The sequence below is a fragment of the Somniosus microcephalus genome, chromosome 6 (assembly GCF_052327205.1).
Source record: "Somniosus microcephalus isolate GS21.2 chromosome 6, FLI_Smic_1.0, whole genome shotgun sequence".
Lineage (NCBI taxonomy): Eukaryota > Metazoa > Chordata > Chondrichthyes > Squaliformes > Somniosidae > Somniosus > Somniosus microcephalus.
This window is the reverse complement of record NC_140992.1, coordinates 274,299,062-274,321,645: the sequence shown is the minus strand read 5'-3', so window position 1 is coordinate 274,321,645 and position 22,584 is coordinate 274,299,062. Positions and strand designations below refer to the sequence as shown.

The 22,584-nt window shown below is 50.6% G+C and overlaps 1 protein-coding gene across 2 annotated transcripts in view; it reads left to right on the top strand.

The window, feature by feature from the left end:
- The window catches only part of LOC147116725 (cadherin-11-like), a 268,489-nt gene that overhangs the window by 150,486 nt on the left and 95,419 nt on the right, over positions 1-22,584 (top strand). For both annotated transcript variants that reach the window (XM_085991847.1, XM_085991848.1), the window contains 3 exons: positions 8,721-8,840; positions 18,995-19,162; positions 21,939-22,126. In XM_085991847.1, coding sequence (XP_085847973.1) covers positions 8,721-8,840; positions 18,995-19,162; positions 21,939-22,126 — 476 coding nt within the window. The remainder of the gene's footprint in view (positions 1-8,720; positions 8,841-18,994; positions 19,163-21,938; positions 22,127-22,584) is intronic.

The following is a 22,584-nucleotide window of genomic DNA, read 5'->3' as shown; positions in this document are numbered from 1 at the left end:
TATTGGAGCAGGAGTCGGCCATACGGCCCCTCAAGCCTGCTCCGCCATTCAATAAGATCATGGCTGATCTTCAACCTCAACTCCACTTTCCCGCCCGATCCCCATATCCCTGGATTCCCCTACAGTCCAAAAATCTCTCGATCTCAGTCTTGAATATGCTCAACGACTCAGCATCTACAGCCCTCTGGGGCAGAGAATTCCAAAGAATTCCAAAACTAACTGCTGGAAACTGGGTGGTGCAGTGGGTTAGGAACTAACCTTTCACCTTTGGGCCCTGTGTTCAATGTCTCCTCTGTTTGTAGGCTGTGAGGATCCCATGGGAAGTATCACTCCAGTTTCCGAGTGGGCAAGAGCCTAACAGTGCCAGGGTAGGGACTGATCTTCTGAGGCCGTGCCTTCAGCTGCCTGGGCCCTAAGCTCTGGAATCCCTCCCGAAACCTCTCCGCCTCTCTCTCCTCCATTAAGTCGCTCCTTAAAACCTACCTGTTTGACCGAGCTTTTGGTCACCTGTCCAAATATCACCTTATTGATGTTTGATAACGCTCCTGTGAAACGCCTTGGGATGTTTTTCCTGCGTTACAGGCGCTATATAAATGAGCGGCGTTGTTGTTTTTGAGGCTGGGGCACATTGACCCCAATTTCCATTCCCTCCAGCAAGGGGAGGGGGGGCGGTGGAGAGTGGGGGCGGGTGAACGGGACAGTGGCGCTGGGAGAATTGCGGCACTGAACTTAGTGCCCCGTTCCTGCAAGCGATCCGCGCACCGCCATTTCCACGCGGCGGTGGAGACGGAGGGCCGGAATGTCCGCCTGTTTCCGGCAGGGGCCTCGTTAAGGTATGCAAATCGGAGTCCCATGACGTACATAGAACCTCGATGCAATTTTCAGGGTGCCAAGTGTGGCACTCGTGGTCCGCCCAGACGCTGAGCGGTCTAATCAAAGGAAACAGCCCAGGTACCTTCTCAGATTGGCGTTGATGGGGCCAGGAGGAGTTCCTCCCTCCCGCTGCTGGTCCCATGTGGCGCTCCATAACTGATTGGTGGTTGAGACAGAGACCGATGTAACTTTTAAAGGAACAGTGGGTAAAAATTTTGAAACAAAGGACAACACAGGGCTATGGGCACGAAGCGGGCAGCGGGATTAGCATTGGATTGCTCTAGCAAAGAGGCGCCACAAATACGACGGGACAAATAGACTCCCAACTGTGCTGTTAACTTGCTTGGTGCTAGGGCAGTTTCAGTCAGTGAGCCGGCAGAGTGGATATTGGGGCGAATGGAAATGTCATACAGCTGCATTCGGAGTGTCTGAGCTTGGGATGAAGCAAACTCTTGGGACAGTGTAGTGTGAGCTTTACTCTGTGTCTAACCCGTGCTGTACCTGCCCTGGGAGTGTTTGATGGGACAGTGTAGAGGGAGCTTTACTCTGTATCTAACCCCGTGCTGTACCTGCCCTGGGAGTGTTTGATGGGACAGTGTAGATGGAGCTTTACTCTGTATCTAACCCGTGCTGTACCTGCCCTGGGATTGTTTGATGGGACAGTGTAGAGGGAGCTTTACGTGTATCTAACCCGTGCTGTACCTGCCCTGGGAGTGTTTGATGGGACAATGTAGAGGGAGCTTTACTCTGTATCTAACCCCGTGCTGTACCTGCCCTGGGAGTGTTTGATGGGACAGTGTAGAGGGAGCTTTACTCTGTATCTAACCCCGTGCTGTACCTGCCCTGGGAGTGTTTGATGGGACAGTGTAGAGGGAGCTTTACTCTGTATCTAACCTCGTGCTGCACCTGCCCTGGGAGTGTTTGATGGGACGGTGTAGAGGAAGCTTTACTCTGTATCTAAGCCCGTGCTGTAGATGCCCTGGGAGTGTTTGATGGGACAGTGTAGAGGGGGCTTTATTCTTCATCTAACCCGTGCTGTACTTGCCCTGGGAGTGTTTGATGGGACAGTGCAGAGGGAGCGTTACTCTGTATCTAACCCGTGATACCTTCCCCGGGAGTGTTTGATGGGACAGTGTAGACAGAGCTTTACTCTATATCTAACCCCTGCTGTACCTGCCCTGGGAGTGATTGATGGGACAGTGTAGACGGAGCTTAACTCTGTATCTAACCCCGTGATGTACCTGCCCTGGGAGTGTTTGATGGGACGGTGCAGAGGAAGCTTTACTCTGTATCTATCCCCGTGCTGTACCTGCCCTGGGAGTGTTTGATGGGACAGTTTAGAGGGGACAGTGTAGAGGGAGCTTTACTCTGTATCTAACCCCTTGCTGTACCTGCCCTGGGAGTGTTTGATGGGACAGTGTAGGGGGAGCTTTACTCTGTATCTAACCCTGTGCTGTACCTGCCCTGGGAGTGTTTGATGGGGCAGTGCAGTGGGAGCTTTACTCTGCATCTAACCCGTGCTGTACCTGCCCTGGGAGTGTTTGATGGGACACTGTGTAGAGGGAGCTTTACTCTATCTAACCTGTGCTGTGCCTGCCCTGGGAGTGTTTGATGGGACAGTGTAGCGGGAGCTTTACTCTGTATCTAAGCCCGTGCTGTAGATGCCCTGGGAGTGTTTGATGGGGCAATTTAGAGGGAGCTTTATTCTGCATCTAGCCCGTGCTGTACTTGCCTTGGGAGTGTTTGATGGGACAGTGTAGAGGGAGCTTTACTCTGTATCTAACCCCGTGCTGTACCTGCCCTGGGAGTGTTTGATGGGACAGTGTAGATGGAGCTTTACTCTGTATCTAACCCCGTGCTGTACCTGCCCTGGGAGTGTTTGATGGGACCGTGTAGAGGAAGCTTTACTCTGTATCTAACCCCGTGCTGTACCTGCCCTGGGAGTGTTTGATGGGACAGTGTAGAGGGTGCTTTATTCTGTATCTAACACATACTGGACCTGCCCCGGGAATGTTTGATGGGACAGTGTAGAGTGAGCTTTACTCTGTATCTAACCCGTGCTGTACCTGCCCTGGGACTGTTTGATGGGACAGTGTAGAGGGAGCTTTACTCTGTATCTAACCGCATGCTGTACCTGCCCTTGGAGTGTTTGCTGGGACAGTGTAGAGGGAATTTACTCTGTATCAAACCTGTGCTGTACCTGCCCTGTGAGTGTTTGATGGGACAGTGTAGAAACATAGAAACATAGAAGATAGGAGCAGGAGTAGGCCATTCGGCCCTTCGAGCCTGCTCTGCCATTCAATGAGGTCATGGCTGATCATCCAAATTCAGTACCCTGTCCCTGCCTTCTCCCCATATCCCTTGATCCCTTTAGCCTTAAGAAATATATCCAACTCCTTCTTGAATATATTTAATGAACTGGCCTCCACCGCCCTCTGTGGCAGAGAATTCCACAGGTTCACCACTCTCTGGGTGAAGCAATTCCTCCTCATTTCAGTCCTAAATGGCTTACCCCTTATCCTTATACTATGACTCCTGGTTCTGGACTCCCTGGCCATCAGAAACATCCTTCCTGCATCTAGTCTGTCCAGACCTGATAGAATTTTATAGGTTTCGATGAGATCCCCTCTCAATCTTCTAAACTCCAGTGAGTATAAGCCCAATCGACACAATCTCTCCTCGTACGTCATTCCTGCCATCCCAGGTATCAGCCTGGTGAATCTTCACTGCACTCCTTCCATGGCAAGAATATCCTTCCTCAGATAAGGCGACCAAAACTGCACACAATACTCAAGGTGCGGTCTCACCAAGGCCCTGTACAACTGCAGCAAGACATCCTTGTTCCTGTACTCGAACCCTCTTGCTACGAAGGCCAACATACCATTTGCCTTCTTAACCGCCTGCTGCATCTGCATGCTTACCTTCAGCGACTGGTGCACAAGAACACCCAGGTCTCTTTGCACCTCCCCTTCTCCCAATCTATTTGCATTCAAAAAATAATCTGCCTTCCTGTTTTTAACACCAAAGTGGATAACCTCACATTTATCCACATTATAGTGCATTTGCCATGTTTCTGCCCAATCACCCAACCTGTCCAAATCGAACTGGAGTTTCACGACATGCTCCTCACAGCATACCCTCCCACCCAGCTTTGTGTCGTCTGCAAATTTGGAGATATTACATCCAATTCCCTCGCCCAGATCATTAATATATACTGTGAACAACTGGGGTCCTAGGACCGATCCTTGCGGTACCCCACTAGTCACTGCCTGCCACTCGGAAAATGATCCGTTTATTCCAACTCTTTGCTTTCTATCCACCAATCAGTTCTCTATCCAAGTCAATACCTTGCCCCCAATCCCATGTGCCTTAATTTTGCACGCTAATCTCTTATGCGGGACCTTATCGAAAGCCTTCTGAAAGTCCAAATACACCACATCCACTGGTTCTCCCTTATCTATTTTACCAGTTACATCCTCAAAAAACTCCAGTAGATTAGTCAAGCATGATTTACCTTTTGTAAATCCATGTTGACTTTGTCCGATCCTGTCACTGCTTTCCAAGTGCTCTGCTATTACATCTTTTATAATGGACTCTAGCATTTTCCCCACTACCGATGTCAGGCTTACCGGTCTATAATTCCCCGCTTTTTCTCTACCACCTTTTTTGAATAGTGGGGTAACATTAGCTACCCTCCAATCCATGGGTACTGTTCCAGAGTCTATCGAGTTCTGGAAGATGACCAGCAATGCATCTACTATTTCTAGGGCCACTTCGTTAAGTACCCTAGGATGTAGTTTATCAGGCCCTGGGGATTTATCAGCCTTCAGTCCCATCAATTTTCCTAACACCATTTCCCTACAAATATTGATTTATTTCAGTTCCACCCTTTCATCAGACCCTATGTTCCCCGGCATCTCTGGGAGGTTATTTGTGTCCTCCTTTCTGAAGACAGAACTAAAATATGTATTTAGTTGGTCTGCCATTTCTTTGTTCCCCATTATAAATTCCCCTGATTCTGACTGCAAGGGACATACGCTTGACTTCACCAACCTTTTTCTCTTCACATATCTATACAAGCTTTTACAGTCAGTTTTTATGTTCCCTGAAAGCTTACTCTCATATTCTATTTTCCCTTTCTTAATTAATCCGTTTGTCCTCCTTTGTTGAATCCTAAACTGCTCCCAATCCTCAGGATTATCGCTTTTTCTGGCCAATTTATATGTCCTCTCCTTGGATCTTATGCTATCCCTAATTTCCCTTGTTAGCCACGGTTGAGTCACCTTTTTTGTTTTATTTTTATGCCAAACTGGGATGATCAAATTCTGTAGTTCATCCATTCGGTGTTTGAATGTTTGCCATTGCCTATCCACCGTCAACCCTTTGAGTGACATTCCCCAATCAATCCTACCCAACTCGCTCCTCAGACCATCGTAGTTTCCTTTATTTAAATTGAGGACCCTAGTCTCTGAGTCAACTACTTCATTTTCCATCTTAATGAAGAATTCGATCATATTATGATCGCTCCGACCCAAGGGGCCTCGTACAACAAGATTGCTAATTAATCCTTTCTCGTTACATAATACCCAGTCTAAGATGGCCTGATCTCTGGATGGTTCCTCGACATATTGGTCCAGGAAACCATCCCATATGCACTCCAGGAATTCCTCCTCCACAGTATTGTTACTAATTTGGTTAGCCCAATCTATATGTAGATTAAAGTCACCCATGATGACTGCTGTGCCCTTATTGCACGCTTCTTTAATTTCCCTTTTAATGCCATCCCCAACCTCCACCTTACTGTTTGGAGGTCTATATACCACTCCCACTAACATTTTCATAGAGTGAGCTTTACTCTGTATCTAACCCCTGCTGTACCTGCCCTGGGAGTGTTTGATGGGGACATTGTAGAGGGAGCTTTACTCTGTATCTAACCCTTGCTGTACCTGCCCTGTGAGTGTTTGATGGAGCAGTGTAGTGGGAGCTTTACTCTGTATCTAAGCCCGTGCTCTACCTGTCCTGGGAGTGTTTGATGGGACAGTGTAGAGGGAGCTTACCTCTGTATCTACCCCCATGCTGTACCTGCCCTGGGAGCATTTGATGGGACAGTGTAGAGGGTGCTTTACAATGTATCTGTCCTGTGCTGTGCCTGACCTGGGAGCGTTTGATGGGACAGTGTAGAGGGAGCTTTACTCTGTATCTAACCCGTGCTGTACCTGTCCTGGGAGTGTTTGATGGGACAGTGTAGAGGGAGCTTTACTCTGTATCTAACCCGTGCTGTACCTACCCTGGGAATGTTTGATGGGACAGCGTAGAGGGAGCTTTACTCTGTATCTAACCCGCACTGTACCTGCCCTGGGAGAGTTTGATGGGACAGTGCAGAGGGAGCTTTACTCTGTATCTAACCTGTGCTGTACCTGCCCTGGGAGTGTTAGATGGGACAGTATAGAGGGGGCTTTACTCTGTACCTAACCCGTGCTGTACCTGTCCTGGGAGTGTTTGATGGGACAGTGTAGAGGGAGCTTACCTCTGTATCTACCCCCATGCTGTACCTGCCCTGGGAGCATTTGATGGGACAGTGTGGAGGGTGCTTTACAATGTATCTGTCCTGTGCTGTGCCTGCCCTGGGAGCGTTTGATGGGACAGTGTAGAGGGAGCTTTACTCTGTATCTAACCCGTGCTGTACCTGTCCTGGGAGTGTTTGATGGGACAGTGTAGAGGGAGCTTTACTCTGTATCTAATCCGTGCTGTACCTACCCTGGGAATGTTTGATGGGACAGTGTAGAGGGAGCTTTACTCTGTACCTAACCCGTGCTGTACCTGTCCTGGGAGTGTTTGATGGGACAGTGTAGAGGGAGCTTTACTCTGTATCTAACCCATGCTGTACCTGCCCTGGGAGTGTTTGATGGGACAGTGTAGAGGGAGCTTTACTCTGTATCTAACCTGTGCTGTACCTGCCCTGGGAGTGTTTGATGGGACAGTGTAGAGGGAGCTTTACTCTGTATCTAACCCGCACTGTACCTGCCCTGGGAGAGTTTGATGGGACAGTGCAGCGGCAGCTTTACTCTGTATCTAACCTGTGCTGTACCTGCCCTGGGAGTGTTAGATGCTGCCCTGGATTGCGAAGGGTATTAATTCCCATTCCCAAGCATTGAATTCCCTCAGCTCGATAAATAAAATCTATTAGCAAAATTGTTGCAAACGCTTAATTAGCTCCTGGCAATTTGCGAGTGATTCAGATTTACAACAGCAGGTTAAATCGCAGAAACATGAAGTAGCCATTTTGATATAAGATAGATACACAGACGCTAATCATTCTGACGCAGTCTCTTCCTGTAATACTGCAATTCTTGGACATTCCAAACTGGTTGGGGACAATGTTCCCTCTTATTATTTTTTGGTGCGTGGTCCCTTTATCTGGCTCCCCGGCCCATTCAAAATCTGTGCGCAGTTGGTGTTTCTCCCATTTAATAGCCGGTGAGTGGACTGCGCGGGATTTCCAGACCGCTGCGCGGTAACTTAACGGGAACGTTGGTTGGGGGGTTGAAGTTGTGTCTCATGGCACTATTTTGAAGAAGAGCAGGGGAGAGCACCACCCCCACCCCCCCACGCTCCGCACCCCCCTCCTGCCACCCCCCCCCCCCACCCCTCCCTGGTGACCTGGGCCAATATTTATCCATCAGCCAACTTCAGATGATCTGGTCATTATCACATTGCTGTTTTGTGGGAGCTTGCTGTGCACACAAATTGTCTGCTGCGTTTTCTACATTACAACAGTGACTACATTTTTTAAAGTAAAACTACATCATCGGCTGTAGAAGAGCTTTGGGTTGTGAAAGGCGCTATATAAATGCAAGTTCTGTGGGTTTTATTTCTTTGTTGGGAGCTAATTTCAGCACATTCCCGTCCAATTGCAGCGCGGGCTATTGCAACTCACTACCCTGTTTAAAGTAACCAGGATAACTGTTCTGTCACAATCGCACGGGCAGGAAGTTGATAGGAATGCTTTAACCAGCACGCTGAAAATACGGTGCAGCGGAAATCAAGCCCCTACTCACGGGTAGTATATCAAACAGTTGGAGGTGTGGAAACAGTCTGACAAGAAAGAACACTGTAACTTACACAGAATGTACAGCACAGAAACAGGCCATTCGGCCCACATGGTCCGTGCCGGTGTTTATGCTCCACACGAGCCTCCTCCCACCCCTCTTCATCTCACCCTACCAGCATATCCTTGTATTCCTTTCTCCCTCTTGTGTTTATCCAGCTTCCTCTTAAATGTATCTATACTATTCACCTCAACCACTCCCTGTGGTAGCGAGTTCCACATTCTCACCACTCTCTGGGTGAAGATGTTTCTCCTGAATTCCCTGTTGGATTTATTAGTGATTATCTTATATTTATGGCCCCTAGTTTTGGTCTTCCACCACAAGTGGAAACATCTTCTCTACGTCCACCCTATCGAACCCTTTCATCATTTTAAAGACCTCTATCAGGTCACCCCTCAGCCTTCTCTTCTAGAGAAAAGAGCCCCAGCCTGTTCAGTCTTTCCTGATAGTTATAGCCGCTCTCAGTTCAGGGATCATCCTTGTCGATGTTTTTTTCACCTGCTCCAGTGCCCATCTACCCTTTTTAAACAGTGTTGAACAGTTCTGCGCCTGGTGTACTTTGTGAAATGTTTCATAACAAAGCTCGTGTACCACAAGGATGACAGCCAGCGGTGTAAGGTTTTGACAGTATGATGAATGGCAATGCTCAGGTTCGGGCGCTCTACATTCTTTCATCCACCGGCTCCATTTATCACTCCCTCACTCCCTTTGACAATGTGATCATCGCTTCTCTTTCAGGTACTTCTGTCATTCAAGTCACAGCCACAGATGCAGATGACCCGTCCTATGGAAACAGTGCCAGGCTGGTCTATAGCATCCTAGAGGGTCAACCTTACTTCTCCGTTGAGCCGCAGACAGGTATGAACACCAACCATATAAAGCTAGTTGACTGATCCAAAAATGTAACTGAAAGGCTAATGGAATGTTGGCCCTTATAGGAACAGAGGAACATAGGAACAGGAGGAAGCCATTTAGCCCCTCGAGCCATTTCCCCCATTCAATGAGATCATGGCTGATCTGTGATCTAACTCCATATACCCGCCTTTGCCCCATATCCCTTAATACTTTTGGTTAACAAAAATCTATCAATCTCAGATTTAAAATTTGCAACCACCCTTTGTGTGTAGAAGTGTTTCCTAATTTCACTCCTGAAAGGTCTGGCTCTAATTTTTAGACTATGCCCCCTAGTCCTAGAATCCCCAACCAGTTTCTCTCTCTCTATCCTATCTGTTCCCCCTTAATATCTTAAAAACTTCGATCAAATCAACCCTTAACTTTCTAAATTCCAGGGACTACAACCCTAGTTTGTGTAATCTCTCCTCGCAATTTAACCCTTGAAGTCTGGGTATCGTTCTGGTAAACTTACGCTGCACTCCCTCCAAGGCCAATATACCCTTCCTAAGGTGTGGGGCCCAGAACTGCTCCCAGTGCTCCAGGTGTGGTCTAACCAGGGCTTTGTACAGCTGCAGCATAACTTCTACCCCCTTGTACTCTAGTCCTCTAGATATAAAGGCCAGCATTCCATTAGCCATTTTGATTATTTTCTGTACCTGTTCATGACATTTTAATGTTCTATGTACCTGGACCCCCCGAGTCTCTTTGGACCTCCACTGTTTCTAGCTTTTCACCATTGATCTCAAGTGTGCCTGAATTACAAAAGGGAGGATGTTCTCCTTCAGTTATATAGAAGCCTCGGTCAGACCAATGGGTTGCCAACTCTGGCTGCACGTATTCCAGAAGGTTTCATCACAAAGGGGAAAAATTCGATTGGCTAGCGCCTCCCGTTAGCGCCTCCGGGAGACGCTAACGGGGTGCTAGGAACTTAGCGCCCGAGCGCGGCGATTATAGCGCCGCTCGCGAAATTGACCAGTCATTGGGCCCAGAAATTAGGATCGGGAGCTTGCCGCGGGTGCAAGCCCCCGATGTGGACTCACCCGGCGCTGACATCGGAAGCCCGGGCCTGCTTGCATTTCCTGTCACAGGCCCGGTTCAGATGTCGGCGCGATGTGCTTACCCGATCCAACGGTGTAGTTAGTGCGATGTGCCGGCTGGGATCAGGTGAGCACTCTGCAGCCAATCAGGGGAGGGGAAACTCATTCATGAGTTTGATAGTAAAGACTGTCAAACTCATGAAAAGTATGGGCACCCAAAAGACTACTTTAACTTTAATTAAAATTTAAAAAAACATCCCAATAATTAAATAAACTATAAATAATTAAAAAAACTTTTTAAAACAATTAATAATATTTTTGAAATTTTTTTTTTTCACAAATTCAGGTCTAAAAATAAACTTACCTTGCTGTAAAGTCCTTAAAAACAATGACGCTGTGGAAAAAATGTAATAATTTTAAATATTAGACCACTTACCTTCAAGAATCCACTGCTTACGCCTCCTTTTTTCATTTCCAAAAAGTTCAGGCCCTTGCACACGCGCAAACCTGTCTAAACGAAGGAAGTTCAACGCGTGCGCGCAGAGTCCTGCACGCACGCGTTGGACCTCTTAACCCCTTAGTTCGATGGAGAGGAAATGCCGGTTTCCCGCGCATGCGCTGTGCATGCTGGAATCCGGCACTTCCAACGGGCCCACGTGTGAGTACACCGTCCGTACTCACGCGTTGGGACCGGAATTACTGGCCCATTTTGTGGTGGCGCTAAACACCACCGCCACGATCTCCTGCGCCCGCAGATCGTGTAGCGTGCAAAGCCCCGGTAGTGCCCCAGACCGGATATTGAGTCGCGCCCCCTGCGTTAGCGCCTGCCGCTAGGAACGACAGGTAGAGGGGAACGTTTTCAAGTCGGGAAGGGGCTGGGGGAGCGCTGTTTAAAGGCGGGCACTTCCTACCTTTTCTTGTCGGCAAAATTTTTGGTTTTGACGCTATCCTAAGGAGTTTTGTCCCTCAGTACCACTTTTGAGGTTCCTAAGCGCCGAGCTCTTTCCCTGGGCCTATCCATTAGTGCTTCCAACACAATTGCTTTTGAGGTCTCTCCAGGCCGAGATTCAAGGCTGCAGTGAGCAGGGTGTGGCTGGCCAGCAAGATGGCCCCTCCCCTTTAAGAGCTGGATGGCGCCAGTCTGTCTGGCTTCCATGGTAACGGACATCACCTGAGCTTCAGTAGCGTTCTGAGCTAGCACCTCGCTCCCTGACGTTTGCGCCTTAAGAGAGGCGTGTAGCGCCTGATTTAGCGCTCAAATCACCTCCAGGGAAGATGGAGGCGAATTTTGCAGTTGGAGGCGATAATTAGCGCCGGGCGGTAAACTTTGCGCACGACTGATATTAGCGCCCCAAAATGGGCGATACCGAATTTTTCCCCCCATAGAGTCATAACGGCACAAAAGGGAGGCCATTTTGGCCCATCGAGTCCGTGCCGGCTCTCTGTAGATCAATCCAGTCAGTCCCATTCCCCTGCTCTATCCCCGTAGCCCTGCAAGTTTATTTCCCTCAAGTGCCTATCCAGTCTCCCCTTGAAAACATTGAGTGTCTCCGCTTCCACCACTTCCGTTGGCAGCGAGTTCCAGGTCCTCACCACTCACTGCGTAAAAAAGTTTTCCCTCACATCCCCCCTGTATCTCTTGCCCAAAACCTTAAATCTGTGTCCCCTAGTCCTTGTACCATCAACTAGTGGGAACAGCCTTTCCCTGTCTAGCCTATCCAACCCGTCATAATCTTGTACACCTCTATCAAATCACCCTCAACCTCCTTTGCTCTAATGAAAACAAATCCAGCTTCTCCAACCTGTCCTTGTAGCTGTGATCCCCCATCCCCGGAACCATTCTGGTAAATCTCCTCTGCACCCTCTCAAGGGTCTTCACATCTGTCCTAAAGTGTGGTGACCAGAACTGGATGCAATACTCCAGTTGTGGCCTAACCAGCGCTTTATAAAGATTCAGCATAACTTCTCTACTTTTGTACTCAATACCTCTATTTATGAAGCCCAAGATTCCATATGCTTTGCTAACCACTCTCTCAATATGTCCCGCCACCTTCAGGGACCTATGTACATTAGCTCCCGGGTCCCATGAGCTCAGGTCTCCAACCAGCCCGCCTCGCCCCCACTCTTCCTCCATTGGTTGCCCGGCACGTCCATCCTCATGGCGCCCCGCCTTCCCACAGCCAATTGGAAAGCGAATAAACTTTGCATTGCCCAGTTGGATGCACCTTGACTTTAAAGCAAGCAGCCTTTATTCCCATCTCTAATATCTTTTCAACTAATAGACAGATGTGTTCAATGAAAGTTAAAAAATCAAACACCATTTATTTTAATGCCTCCAGGAACATTCTCCTGGGTTTTGCTCACGGCAGCGTCCTGGAGATAAATCTTTAATTCCTGGTGACTCCAGGGCAATCCTAATGGCTAGGTAACCCGAGCAAGACCACATCTGGAGTATTGTACAAAAACAAAATACTGCGGATGCTGGAAATTTGAAATAAAAGAGAAAATGCTGGAAATACTCAGCAGGTCAGACAGCATCTGTGGAGAGAGAAACAGAGTCAACGCTTCAGGTCGATGACCCTTCGTCAGAACTGGAAAAAGTTGGAGATGGAACCGGTTTTTAAGCAAGTGTAGGGGCAGGGGAGGGGAGGAAAGAACAGAAGGGAAGGTCTGTGATAGGATGGAGGGCAGGAGAGATTAAAAGACGGAAGGGATGATGGTGCGAGGCAAAAGGAGATGGTAATGGGACAAGTATCAAACACGAGAAGGAAAACAGAAAGCAATGAAGGTGAACATTACCATCTCCTTATGCCTTGCACCATCATCCCTTAATCCCTCCTGCGTTCCAGCCTATCACAGACCTCCCCTTTTGTTCTTTCCTCCCCTCCCCCCCTTTCCCCGCTCCTACACTTGCTTAAAAACTGTTGAATCCGTGAATGTTAATGTATGGTGTTCTTCAATAAATCGACAGAGACTGCAGAGGAACAATTAACAGGTGTTTACTGGATGCAGGTTACTCAAAAACTAAAGTACAGATCCCTACTCAGGGTTTATATACCGGTGTGGTCACTGCCGGTACTACAGTATACAGGAGCTGTAAAAAGTAGTTCTCCCCTTAATAAAGGTACATACATTACAAAAACCTGTTCCATCTACAACTTTTTCCAGTTCTGACGAAGGGTCATCGACCTGAAGCGTTAACTCTGTTTCTCTCTCCACGGATGCTGCCTTGACCCGCTGAGTGTTTCCTGCATTTTCTCTTTTTATTTCTGGAGTATTGTGTTTCATTTCTGGGCCCCGCACCTCAGGAAGGATATATTGGCCTCGGAGGGGGAGCAGCGCAGATTCACCAGGTTAAATCACGAGGACTGGCTGCACAGACTAGGCTTGTGGTCCCTTGAGTTAGCTGATTGAGGGGATGGTCTGATCGAGGTGTTTGAAATGTTAAAAGGATTTGATAGAGTTAACGTTTCATTAATCACTTCCTCTGGTAGGGGTATCAAGAACGTGAGGGCATCACCTTATAAAATCATAAATCGGCAGTTTTGGGGAACAAATCAGGAAGCACTTTTTCCACACATAGGGTAGTGGGAATCCGAAAGTCTCTCCCTCAAAAGGCTGTGGATTGCTGGGCGACAATTGAGAGCCATAGATTCTTGTAAGGCAATGGTATCAAGGCATATGGAGCAAAGGCAGGTAAAGGGATTGTGGTACAGATCAATCATGATCTAATGAAATGGCAGAGCAGGCTTGAGCTGATCGGCCTCCTCCTGTTCCTATGTTGGCAGGAGATTGGGTCACAGACAGATAGGAATTACACTCCTGGCTTGAGCTCAACACCTGTCAGTTCTCTGAACAGTTAATGGAGAAGTTTCTAAAATGGAAAATCACAAGATTCTATTTGGAAGTGGAAGATCGGATTGTGCACATTGCTTCAATCATGACACTCCTGCCCTCTGGGAGTCTCCACCCAATTCGCCCCAACTTACCACGCTCCAACTTACCACGCTGCTTTCAAAAATCTCCTCAAAACCTTCCTCTTTGATCATGCCTTTGGTTCTCCACCCTAACCCTCTGCGTCCTATCCCTTCTCCCACCTCTCTCTCCATCCCCTCTCCCTTCTCCCACCATCACATCCCCTCCCCTTCCCCACCTTCTCCATCCCCTCCCCTCCCCCCACCTTCACCCATCCCCTCCCCAACCCCCTCACTCACATCCCACCCCATCCCCACCAACACCCACCCCTCCCTACCCCCCTCTCCATCCCCTCCCCTACCCCCACCTTCTCTCCATCCCCTCCCCTTCCCCCACATTCTCTCCACCCCTCCCCTTCCCCCCACCTTCTCTCCTCCCCTCCCCTTCCCCCACCATCACTCCATCCCCTCCCCTTCCCCACCTTCTCTCCATCCCCTCCCCTTCCCCACCTTCCTCCATCTCCTCCCCTTCCCCCACCTTCTCCATCTCCTCCCCTTCCCCACCTTCTCTCCATCACCTCCCTTCCCCCACCTTCCTCCATCCCCTCCCCTCCCCCCACCTTCACTCCATCACCTCCCCTTCCCCCACCTTCCCCCACCCCTCCCCTTCCCCCAACCTTCTCTCCATCTCCTCCCTTCCCCCACCTTCCCCCATCCCCTCCCCTTCCCCCACCCTCTCTCTCCATCTCTCCCCCCTTCCCCCCACCTTCTCTCCATCTCCTCCCCTTCCCCCACCTTCTCTCCATCCCCTCCCCTTCCCCCACCTTCTCTCCATCTCCTCCCCTTCCCCCACATTCTCTCCATCCCCTCCCCTTCCCCCACCTTCTCTCCATCTCCTCCCCTTCTCCCACCTTCTCTCCATCTCCTCCCCTTCCCCCACCTTCTCTCCATCTCCTCCCCTTCTCCCACCTTCTCTCCATCTCCTCCCCTTCCCCCACCTTCTCTCCATCCCCTCCCCTTCCCCCACCTTCCCTCCATCCCCTCCCCTCCCCCCACCTTCTCTCCATCCCCTCCCCTTCCCCCACCTTCTCTCCATCCCCTCCCCTTCCCCCACATTCTCTCCATCCCCTCCCCTTCCCCCACCTTCTCTCCGTCCCCTCCCCTTCCCCCACCTTCCCTCCATCCCCTCCCCTTCCCCCACCTTCTCTCCGTCTCCTCCCCTTCTCCCACCTTCTCTCCATCTCCTCCCCTTCCCCCACCTTCTCTCCATCTCCTCCCCTTCCCCCACCTTCTCTCCATCTCCTCCCCTTCCCCCACCTTCTCTCCATCCCCTCCCCTCCCCCCACCTTCTCTCCATCTCCTCCCCTTCCCCCACCTTCCCCCATCCCCTCCCCTTCCCCCACCTTCTCTCCATCTCCTCCCCTTCCCCCACCTTCCCCCCATCCCCTCCCCTTCCCCCACCCTCTCTCTCCATCTCCTCCCCTTCCCCCACCTTCTCTCCATCTCCTCCCCTTCCCCCACCTTCTCTCCATCCCCTCCCCTTCCCCCACCTTCTCTCCATCTCCTCCCCTTCCCCCACATTCTCTCCATCCCCTCCCCTTCCCCCACCTTCTCTCCATCTCCTCCCCTTCTCCCACCTTCTCTCCATCTCCTCCCCTTCCCCCACCTTCTCTCCATCCCCTCCCCTTCCCCCCACCTTCCCTCCATCCCCTCCCCTCCCCCCACCTTCTCTCCATCTCCTCCCCTTCCCCCACCCTCTCCCCATCCCCTCCCCTTCCCCCACCTTCTCTCCATCTCCTCCCCTTCCCCCACCTTCTCTCCATCCCCTCCCCTTCCCCCACCTTCTCTCCATCCCCTCCCTTCCCCCACCTTCTCTCCATCTCCTCCCCTCCCCCCACCTTCTCTCCATCCCCTCCCCTTCCCCCACCTTCCCTCCATCCCCTCCCCTCCCCCCACCCTCTCCCCATGCCCTCCCCTTCCCCCACCTTCTCTCCATCCCCTCCCCTCCCCCACCTTCTCTCCATCCCCTCCCCTCCCCCCACCCTCTCCCCATCCCCTCCCCTTCCCCCACCTTCTCTCCATACCCTCCCCTTCTCCCACCTTCTCTCCCTCTCCTCCCCTTCCTCCACCTTCTCTCCATCCCCTCCCCTTCCCCCACCTTCCCTCCATCCCCTCCCCTCCCCCCACCCTCTCCCCATCCCCTCCCCTTCCCCCACCTTCTCTCCATCCCCTCCCCTCCCCCCACCTTCTCTCCATCTCCTCCCCTTCCCCCATCTTCTCTCCATTCCCTCTCCTTTCCAAAAGAAAATGATTGAAATGCAATAGAGTTAATTAAAATGGAAATAGCTGGGAAGAAGGCTATTTCGAAATGTCTGGTAATAAAGTTTCTTTTGGAACGGTAATCATGGTTAACGACAGAGTTTCTGTCTAGCTGTAATTCGCTTTAAATAAGACTGAGCCTCACATTACCCAAGAGTGGGAACAAGGCAACTGTAAAGCAAATTTTAAAGTTTATAAACAATATAACATTGTGTTTTATATCACTCTGGTGGTTTGCAGAGCGTTAGACAGAAATCGCCCATTTGCATAACTTATTCAGATGGGAGCGGGACTAATTCACTTTGATACTCAGCCCTTGGAACTGCCTCGGAGGAGAGTACTTTTAGTAATTTGGCTCTGAGTACATCGGATCGTCTATCTCCGGGGCTCATTCACACTTTGGAGGGAAATGAGCCACAAGGAAAGATTATAAAGAAAGAAAGCACTTGGATTTATATCGCGTGTTTCACGAGCTCAGGACGTCCCAAAGCGTTTCACAGACAATGAAGTACTTTTTGATTGATGTGTACTGGCTCTTCAGTACTGATTGACAGCTTGAGAGGCGGCAGCCTCCTCCTCTCCCTATGTTCCTGTGCATCAGGAAGAGTTTCTATCATTCAAAAGAATGAGAAATGTTTGGAACATTTTGGAATATAGAGATACAAATGCTGGGATTTTATTGAAAATACAATTCAGTGCCTTTGTTCTGTCTTGAGACCAGGATGATCCCAGGTTTGATTCAGTCACTGTTGTAATGTAGGAAAGGCGACAGCCAATTTGCGCACAGCAAGCTCCCACAAACAGCAACGTGATAATGGCCCAGAAATTCGGGTCAGGGGCTTCCCGCGGGTGTGAGCCCCCGACCTGCACTTACCTAGCGCGCCGGCCGTTGCGCTGTGGGCCCCCGTGGAATTCTGATCCTGGGCCTGCTCCAGCTGCCGGCGCGCAGTGCTTGCGTATCCCAGGGGCGCAGTTAGTTCGATGCGTCCCCTGGGATCACGTGGGCCATGGGGAGCCAATCGGAGCAGGGAATGCTCCATTCATAAGTTTGACAGGAAGAGCTGTCAAAACTTAGAAAAACTACGGGCCCCAAAACATCACTAAATCTTCAAATAAATTTAAAAAACATCACATTTTTAAAATAAACTATAAATTACATGAAATAACTATTTTAAACAATAATTTAAATTTTTGAAAAAAATAATTTTATTTTCTAACAGGGCTAAAAATAAACTTACCTTTCTTTAAAGTATTTAAAAATAATAAACCTGTGGAAAAAATGTTTTAATTTTAATTAATTCACCACGTACCTTGTTAAAAGCCGGCTTTACGCCTGATTTTTAAATGTGTAAATTCTGCAGACTTACCCTCCCGGGAAAACCTGCAAAAAAAACCTAAGTTCAATGCGCACGCGCAGCCTCTCCCGCGCACGTGTTCGACCTCTGAACCCCTTCTTTCAAGGGAACAGAAGTGCCGGTTTCCCGTGCATGCGCAGTGCTTGCAGGAAACCAGCACTTCCATTGGGCCTACGGGTGAGTACCCCGTGCGTACTCACCCGTGGCGACCCGAATTTCTGGGCCAATGACCAGATCATCTGATTCTTTTGGTCGTGTTGGCTAAGTGATAGATATTGGCCCAGGACACCGGGGAGAACTTCCCCTGCTCTTCTTCGAGTAGTGCCGTGGGATCTTTTACATCCGCCTGCGAGAGCAGACGGGGGCCTCGGTTTAACGTCTCACCTGAAAGACGGCACCTCTGACAGTGCAGCACTCCCTCAGCACTGCACTGGAAGTCTCGGCCTGGATTTTGTGCTCAAGTCCCGGGAGTGGAACCTGAGCCCATCAACTTTCTGACTCAAGAGGCAGGAGCGCGACTAACTGAGCCGCGGCTGACACTCTTGAGGGGAATTAGGGAAGTTTAAGCTTTACAGCTGAGAAGGGTGGTGGCTAACGACTGACTTTGATGTGGTGCGTGAAATGTTACAAAGGTATGACATCAAACTGTTGCTTCACAACAAGTGAGGCAGGCCAGTAGCACCTAAAGAAATAAAGGGGGGAAAATTCAGTTGTTTGCGCCTCCCGTTAGCACCTTAAGAGGGCGCTAATAGGGCACAAAGCAACTCGCGCCCGGGCGCGGCGATGTTTACGCCGCTCGCGAAATTAACTAGACATTTTGCAGCGGCGCTAAACACTACCGCCACGATCTCCTGCGCCGGCAGATCGTGATGTCAGTCGAGAGCGCAGCGCCCCGGACCGGATATTGAGTGGCGCCCCCTGCCTTACCGCCTGCCGCTAGCAACAACAGGTTGAGGGGAGCGTTTTGCCAGTCAGGAAGGGACTGGGGGAGCGCAATTTAAAGGCGACCGCTTCCTGCCTTTTTTTGTTGGTGACATTTTTGCACCACGCATTCTGAGAGAGAGAGAGACTTCTGGAGAGATTCAACGCTGTGTGAAGGAGTTTTGAGTACTGAGCAGCACTTTGCAGGTTCATTCTGATTTGCCCTTCCTTGCTTCGCCAGCGCTCTGAGGTAGCGCCTCGCTCCTCGGCCTTTGTGCCTTAAGACAGGTGTGAAGCGCCTGATTTAGCGCTCCAATCACCTCCAGGGGCGATAAAAGCCAAGTTTGCCGTCGGAGGCGATAATTAGCGCCAGGCGCTAAACTTTGCGCACGGTCGATAATGGCGCCCCAAATGGGGCGACACTGAATTTTGCCCCCAAAGTGACCAAAGAAAAAAATAGAGGTTTTTAGTTCTGACTGAGCAAAGCAATGTTAGGCCCATCTTTCACATTGTAGATCGGCGCCTGTGCAATACAAGAAATTAAATTGATCTTTCCTTTCTCTTCTCTCCAGGCATCATACGGACAGCTCTTCCAAACATGGACCGAGAGGCGAGGGAGGATTACCTGGTGGTGATACAAGCAAAGGATATGGGAGGCCACATGGGAGGTCTATCCGGGACAACAAGAGTGACAATCACCCTTACTGACGTCAATGACAACCCACCAAAGTTCCCCCAAAGTAAGGAAGCTCCTCTTTACCCTGTTCATGGTACGAAGGGTTACGGAATCAAGGCGAGTAGAAGGAATTAAGATACAGATCAGCCATGATCTAGTGGCTTGTGAAACAGGCTTGAGGGGCTAAATGGCCTCCTCCTGTTCCTATATCCCTTCCTATGTTCCTAACGTCTTGCGTAAGGAATAAAGAAGGACCAAGCCTCTTTATTAAGGCTGGTCCTAAAACACTGTTAACATTATCTGTTTAATTTTTCCAAGAATAAACAGTTTCTGAAATAGCTGAAAGACATCACCTCCGACAGTGCGGTGCTCCCTCAGTACTGCCCCTCGACAGTGCGGTGCAACCTCAGTACTGCCCCTCCGACAGTGCGGCGCTCCCTCAGTACTGACCCTCCGACTTTGCGGCAGTCCCTCAGTACTGCCCCTCTGACAGTGCAGCACTCCTTCAGTACAGCTCCTCCGACTGTGCAGCACTCCCTCAGTACTGCCCCTCCGACAGTGCAGCACTCCTTCAGTACCGCCCCTCCGACAGTGCATCACTCCCTCAGTACAGCCTCTCCGACAGTGCAGTGCTCCCTCAGTACTGCCCCTCTGACAGTGCAGCGCTCCCTCAGTACCGCCCCTCTGACAGTGCAGCACTCCCTCAGTACCGCCCCTCCGACAGTGCAGCGCTCCCTCAGTACTGCCTCTCCGACAGTTCAGCACTCTGTCAGTACTGCCCCTCCGACAGTGCAGCGCTCCCTCAGTACTGCCCCTCCGACAGTGCGGCGCTCCCTCAGTACCGACCCTCCGACAATGCAGCGCTCCCTCAGTAGTTCCCTTCCGACAGTGCAGCGCTCCCTCAGTATTGCCCCTCCGACAGTGCAGCGCTCCCTCAGTACTGCCCCTCCGACAGTGCAGCGCTCCCTCAGTACTGCCCCTCCGACAGTGCAGCACTCCCTCAGTATTGCCCCTCCGACAGTGCAGCGCTCCCTCAGTATTGCCCCTCCGACAGTGCAGCGCTCCCTCAGTACTGCCCCTCCGACAGTGCAGCACTCCCTCAGTATTGCCCCTCCGACAGTGCAGCGCTCCCTCACTACTGCCCCTCCGACAGTGCAGCGATCCCTCAGTACTGCCCCTCCGACAGTGCAGCGCTCCCTCACTACTGCCCCTCCGACAGTGCAGCGCTCCCTCACTACTGCCCCTCCGACAGTGCAGCGCTCGCTCAGTATTGCCCCTCCGACAGTGCAGCGCTCCCTCACTACTGCCCCTCCGACAGTGCAGCGCTCCCTCAGTATTGCCCCTCCGACAGTGCAGCGCTCCCTCAGTACTGCCCCTCCGACAGTGCAGCGCTCCCTCACTACTGCCCCTCCGACAGTGCAGCGCTCCCTCAGTATTGCCCCTCCGACAGTGCAGCGCTCCCTCACTACTGCCCCTCCGACAGTGCAGCGCTCCCTCAGTACTGCCCCTCCGACAGTGCAGCGCTCCCTCAGTACTGCCCCTCCGACAGTGCAGCACTCCCTCAGTACCGACCCTCCGACAGTGCAGCACTCCCTCAGTATTGCCCCTCTGACAGTGCAGCACTCCCTCAGTACCGACCCTCCGACAGTGCAGCACTCCCTCAGTACTGCCCCTCCGACAGTGCAGCACTCCCTCAGTATTGCCCCTCCGACAGTGCAGCACTCCCTCAGTATTGCCCCTCTGACAGTGCAGCACTCCCTCAGTACCGCACTGGAGTGTCAGCCTGGATCATGTGCTTAATTGCCTGGAGTTGAGCTCGAACCCATGACCTTCTGACTCAGAGGCGAGAGTGTTCCCACTAAGCTGCCACTGAAGGGCGAGGGAGCAGAAAAATTCCTCCATCCTTAAGTGACCCCAAGCCTTTTGCAAGTTTTTTATTCTTGTCCCTCCTGTAGGGTGTGCAGAGGCAGGACAGTTTGCCCTTCACTTGTTATCCCTCTGAGGTGAAGCCTCTGTCACCCTTCCCAGTGCGAATGTTCTCCTGGTGAGATAGTTTATCATCCTGGGATTGTAGGCGTTGGTGGCAAGGCCGGCATTTGCTTCCCATTCCTTAGTTGCTCTGAGAAGGTGGTGGTGGGCCTTCTTCTTAAACCTCTGTAGAGGTTTCAAACAGGCCACTTAAGAGTCAACCACGTTGGTGTGGGACTGGGGGGCACGTAGAGGATCAGACAGGGTAAGGACGGCGGGTTTCCTTCCCAAAGGGACAACAGTGACCCAGTTGGGTTTTTAACGACGATCTGACAGTTACTGAGACCAGATTTTTATGAAACGGAATTGAAATGATCAAACTGCCACGGTGGAATTTGAGCTCAGCCTCTACTAGATTATTAGTTCAGGCCACTTGATTAATGATGTAAGAAAACTACTAGGCACTTGGTCTAAGCGTTAACCAAAGCTTTAATCAACTGTTTTACAACGTGGAGGTCTAGTTGTGTCCTTCACTAGTTCCTGTTAAGAATGTCCTGAGCAAGCTGGGCCCGTGCCCGAGTATTTATACTCTCCCTGGACAGCGCCACCCGCAGGCTGCTCAGTATTATTTCATATAAGTCTTTCTTTCATGAATGATTGATTCATGTCAATTACCAGTCCAGTAACGTTACCACTGCACCACTGTCCCCGCGGGAAGCTCAACACCGGTTAACGCAAATGCGCACGTTGAAGCCTTCCTGCCCAGGTTCAATTTGTCCCTCAGTCGTTGGAGGAGCGACGGTTGGTGATCGAAGGCGGCCAAGTAGGGAATTCCGTTCTCAAAGCAACGCGTGCCATTCGTTTCCCTTCAGGTGTGTACCCGATGTCGATCTCGGAGGCTGCTGATTTAGGAGTGGTCGTGGGGCGGGTGAAGGCCAAAGACCCAGACGTCGGGGAGAATGCCATGGTGTCCTACAGAATCATTGACGGCGACGGGCGGGATTTCTTTGAAATCACAACCGACTCACAGACTCAGGAGGGAGTTATCAATCTGAAAAAGGTACAACAATATATTAAGATATAGGTGAATAGGGTGGTTTGCCTGATGGAGCGCTCATAGGCTAATAGAATCTTACAGCACAGAAGGCCCCTCCTGCCACTGGAAACAGTTTCTCCTTCTATACTCTATCAAAACCATTCATAATTTGGAACACCGATTGAATCTCCCCATAACCTTCTCTGCTCCAAGGAGAACAGCCCCAGCTTCTCCAGTCTCTCCAGATAACTGAAGCCCCTCATCCCTGGCACCATTCTAGTCAATCTCTTCTGCACCCTCTCCAGTGCCATTGATGTCGTTTCTAAAGTGCGGAGCCCAGAATTGGACACAGCACTCCAGCTGAGGCCTAACCAGTGATTTCTAAAGGTTCAGCATAACATCCTTGCTTTTGTACTATTTATTTCTCTCTAGCTATAATGCCAAGGAGCCTGTATGCTTATTTTTAAACAGCTTAACACTCG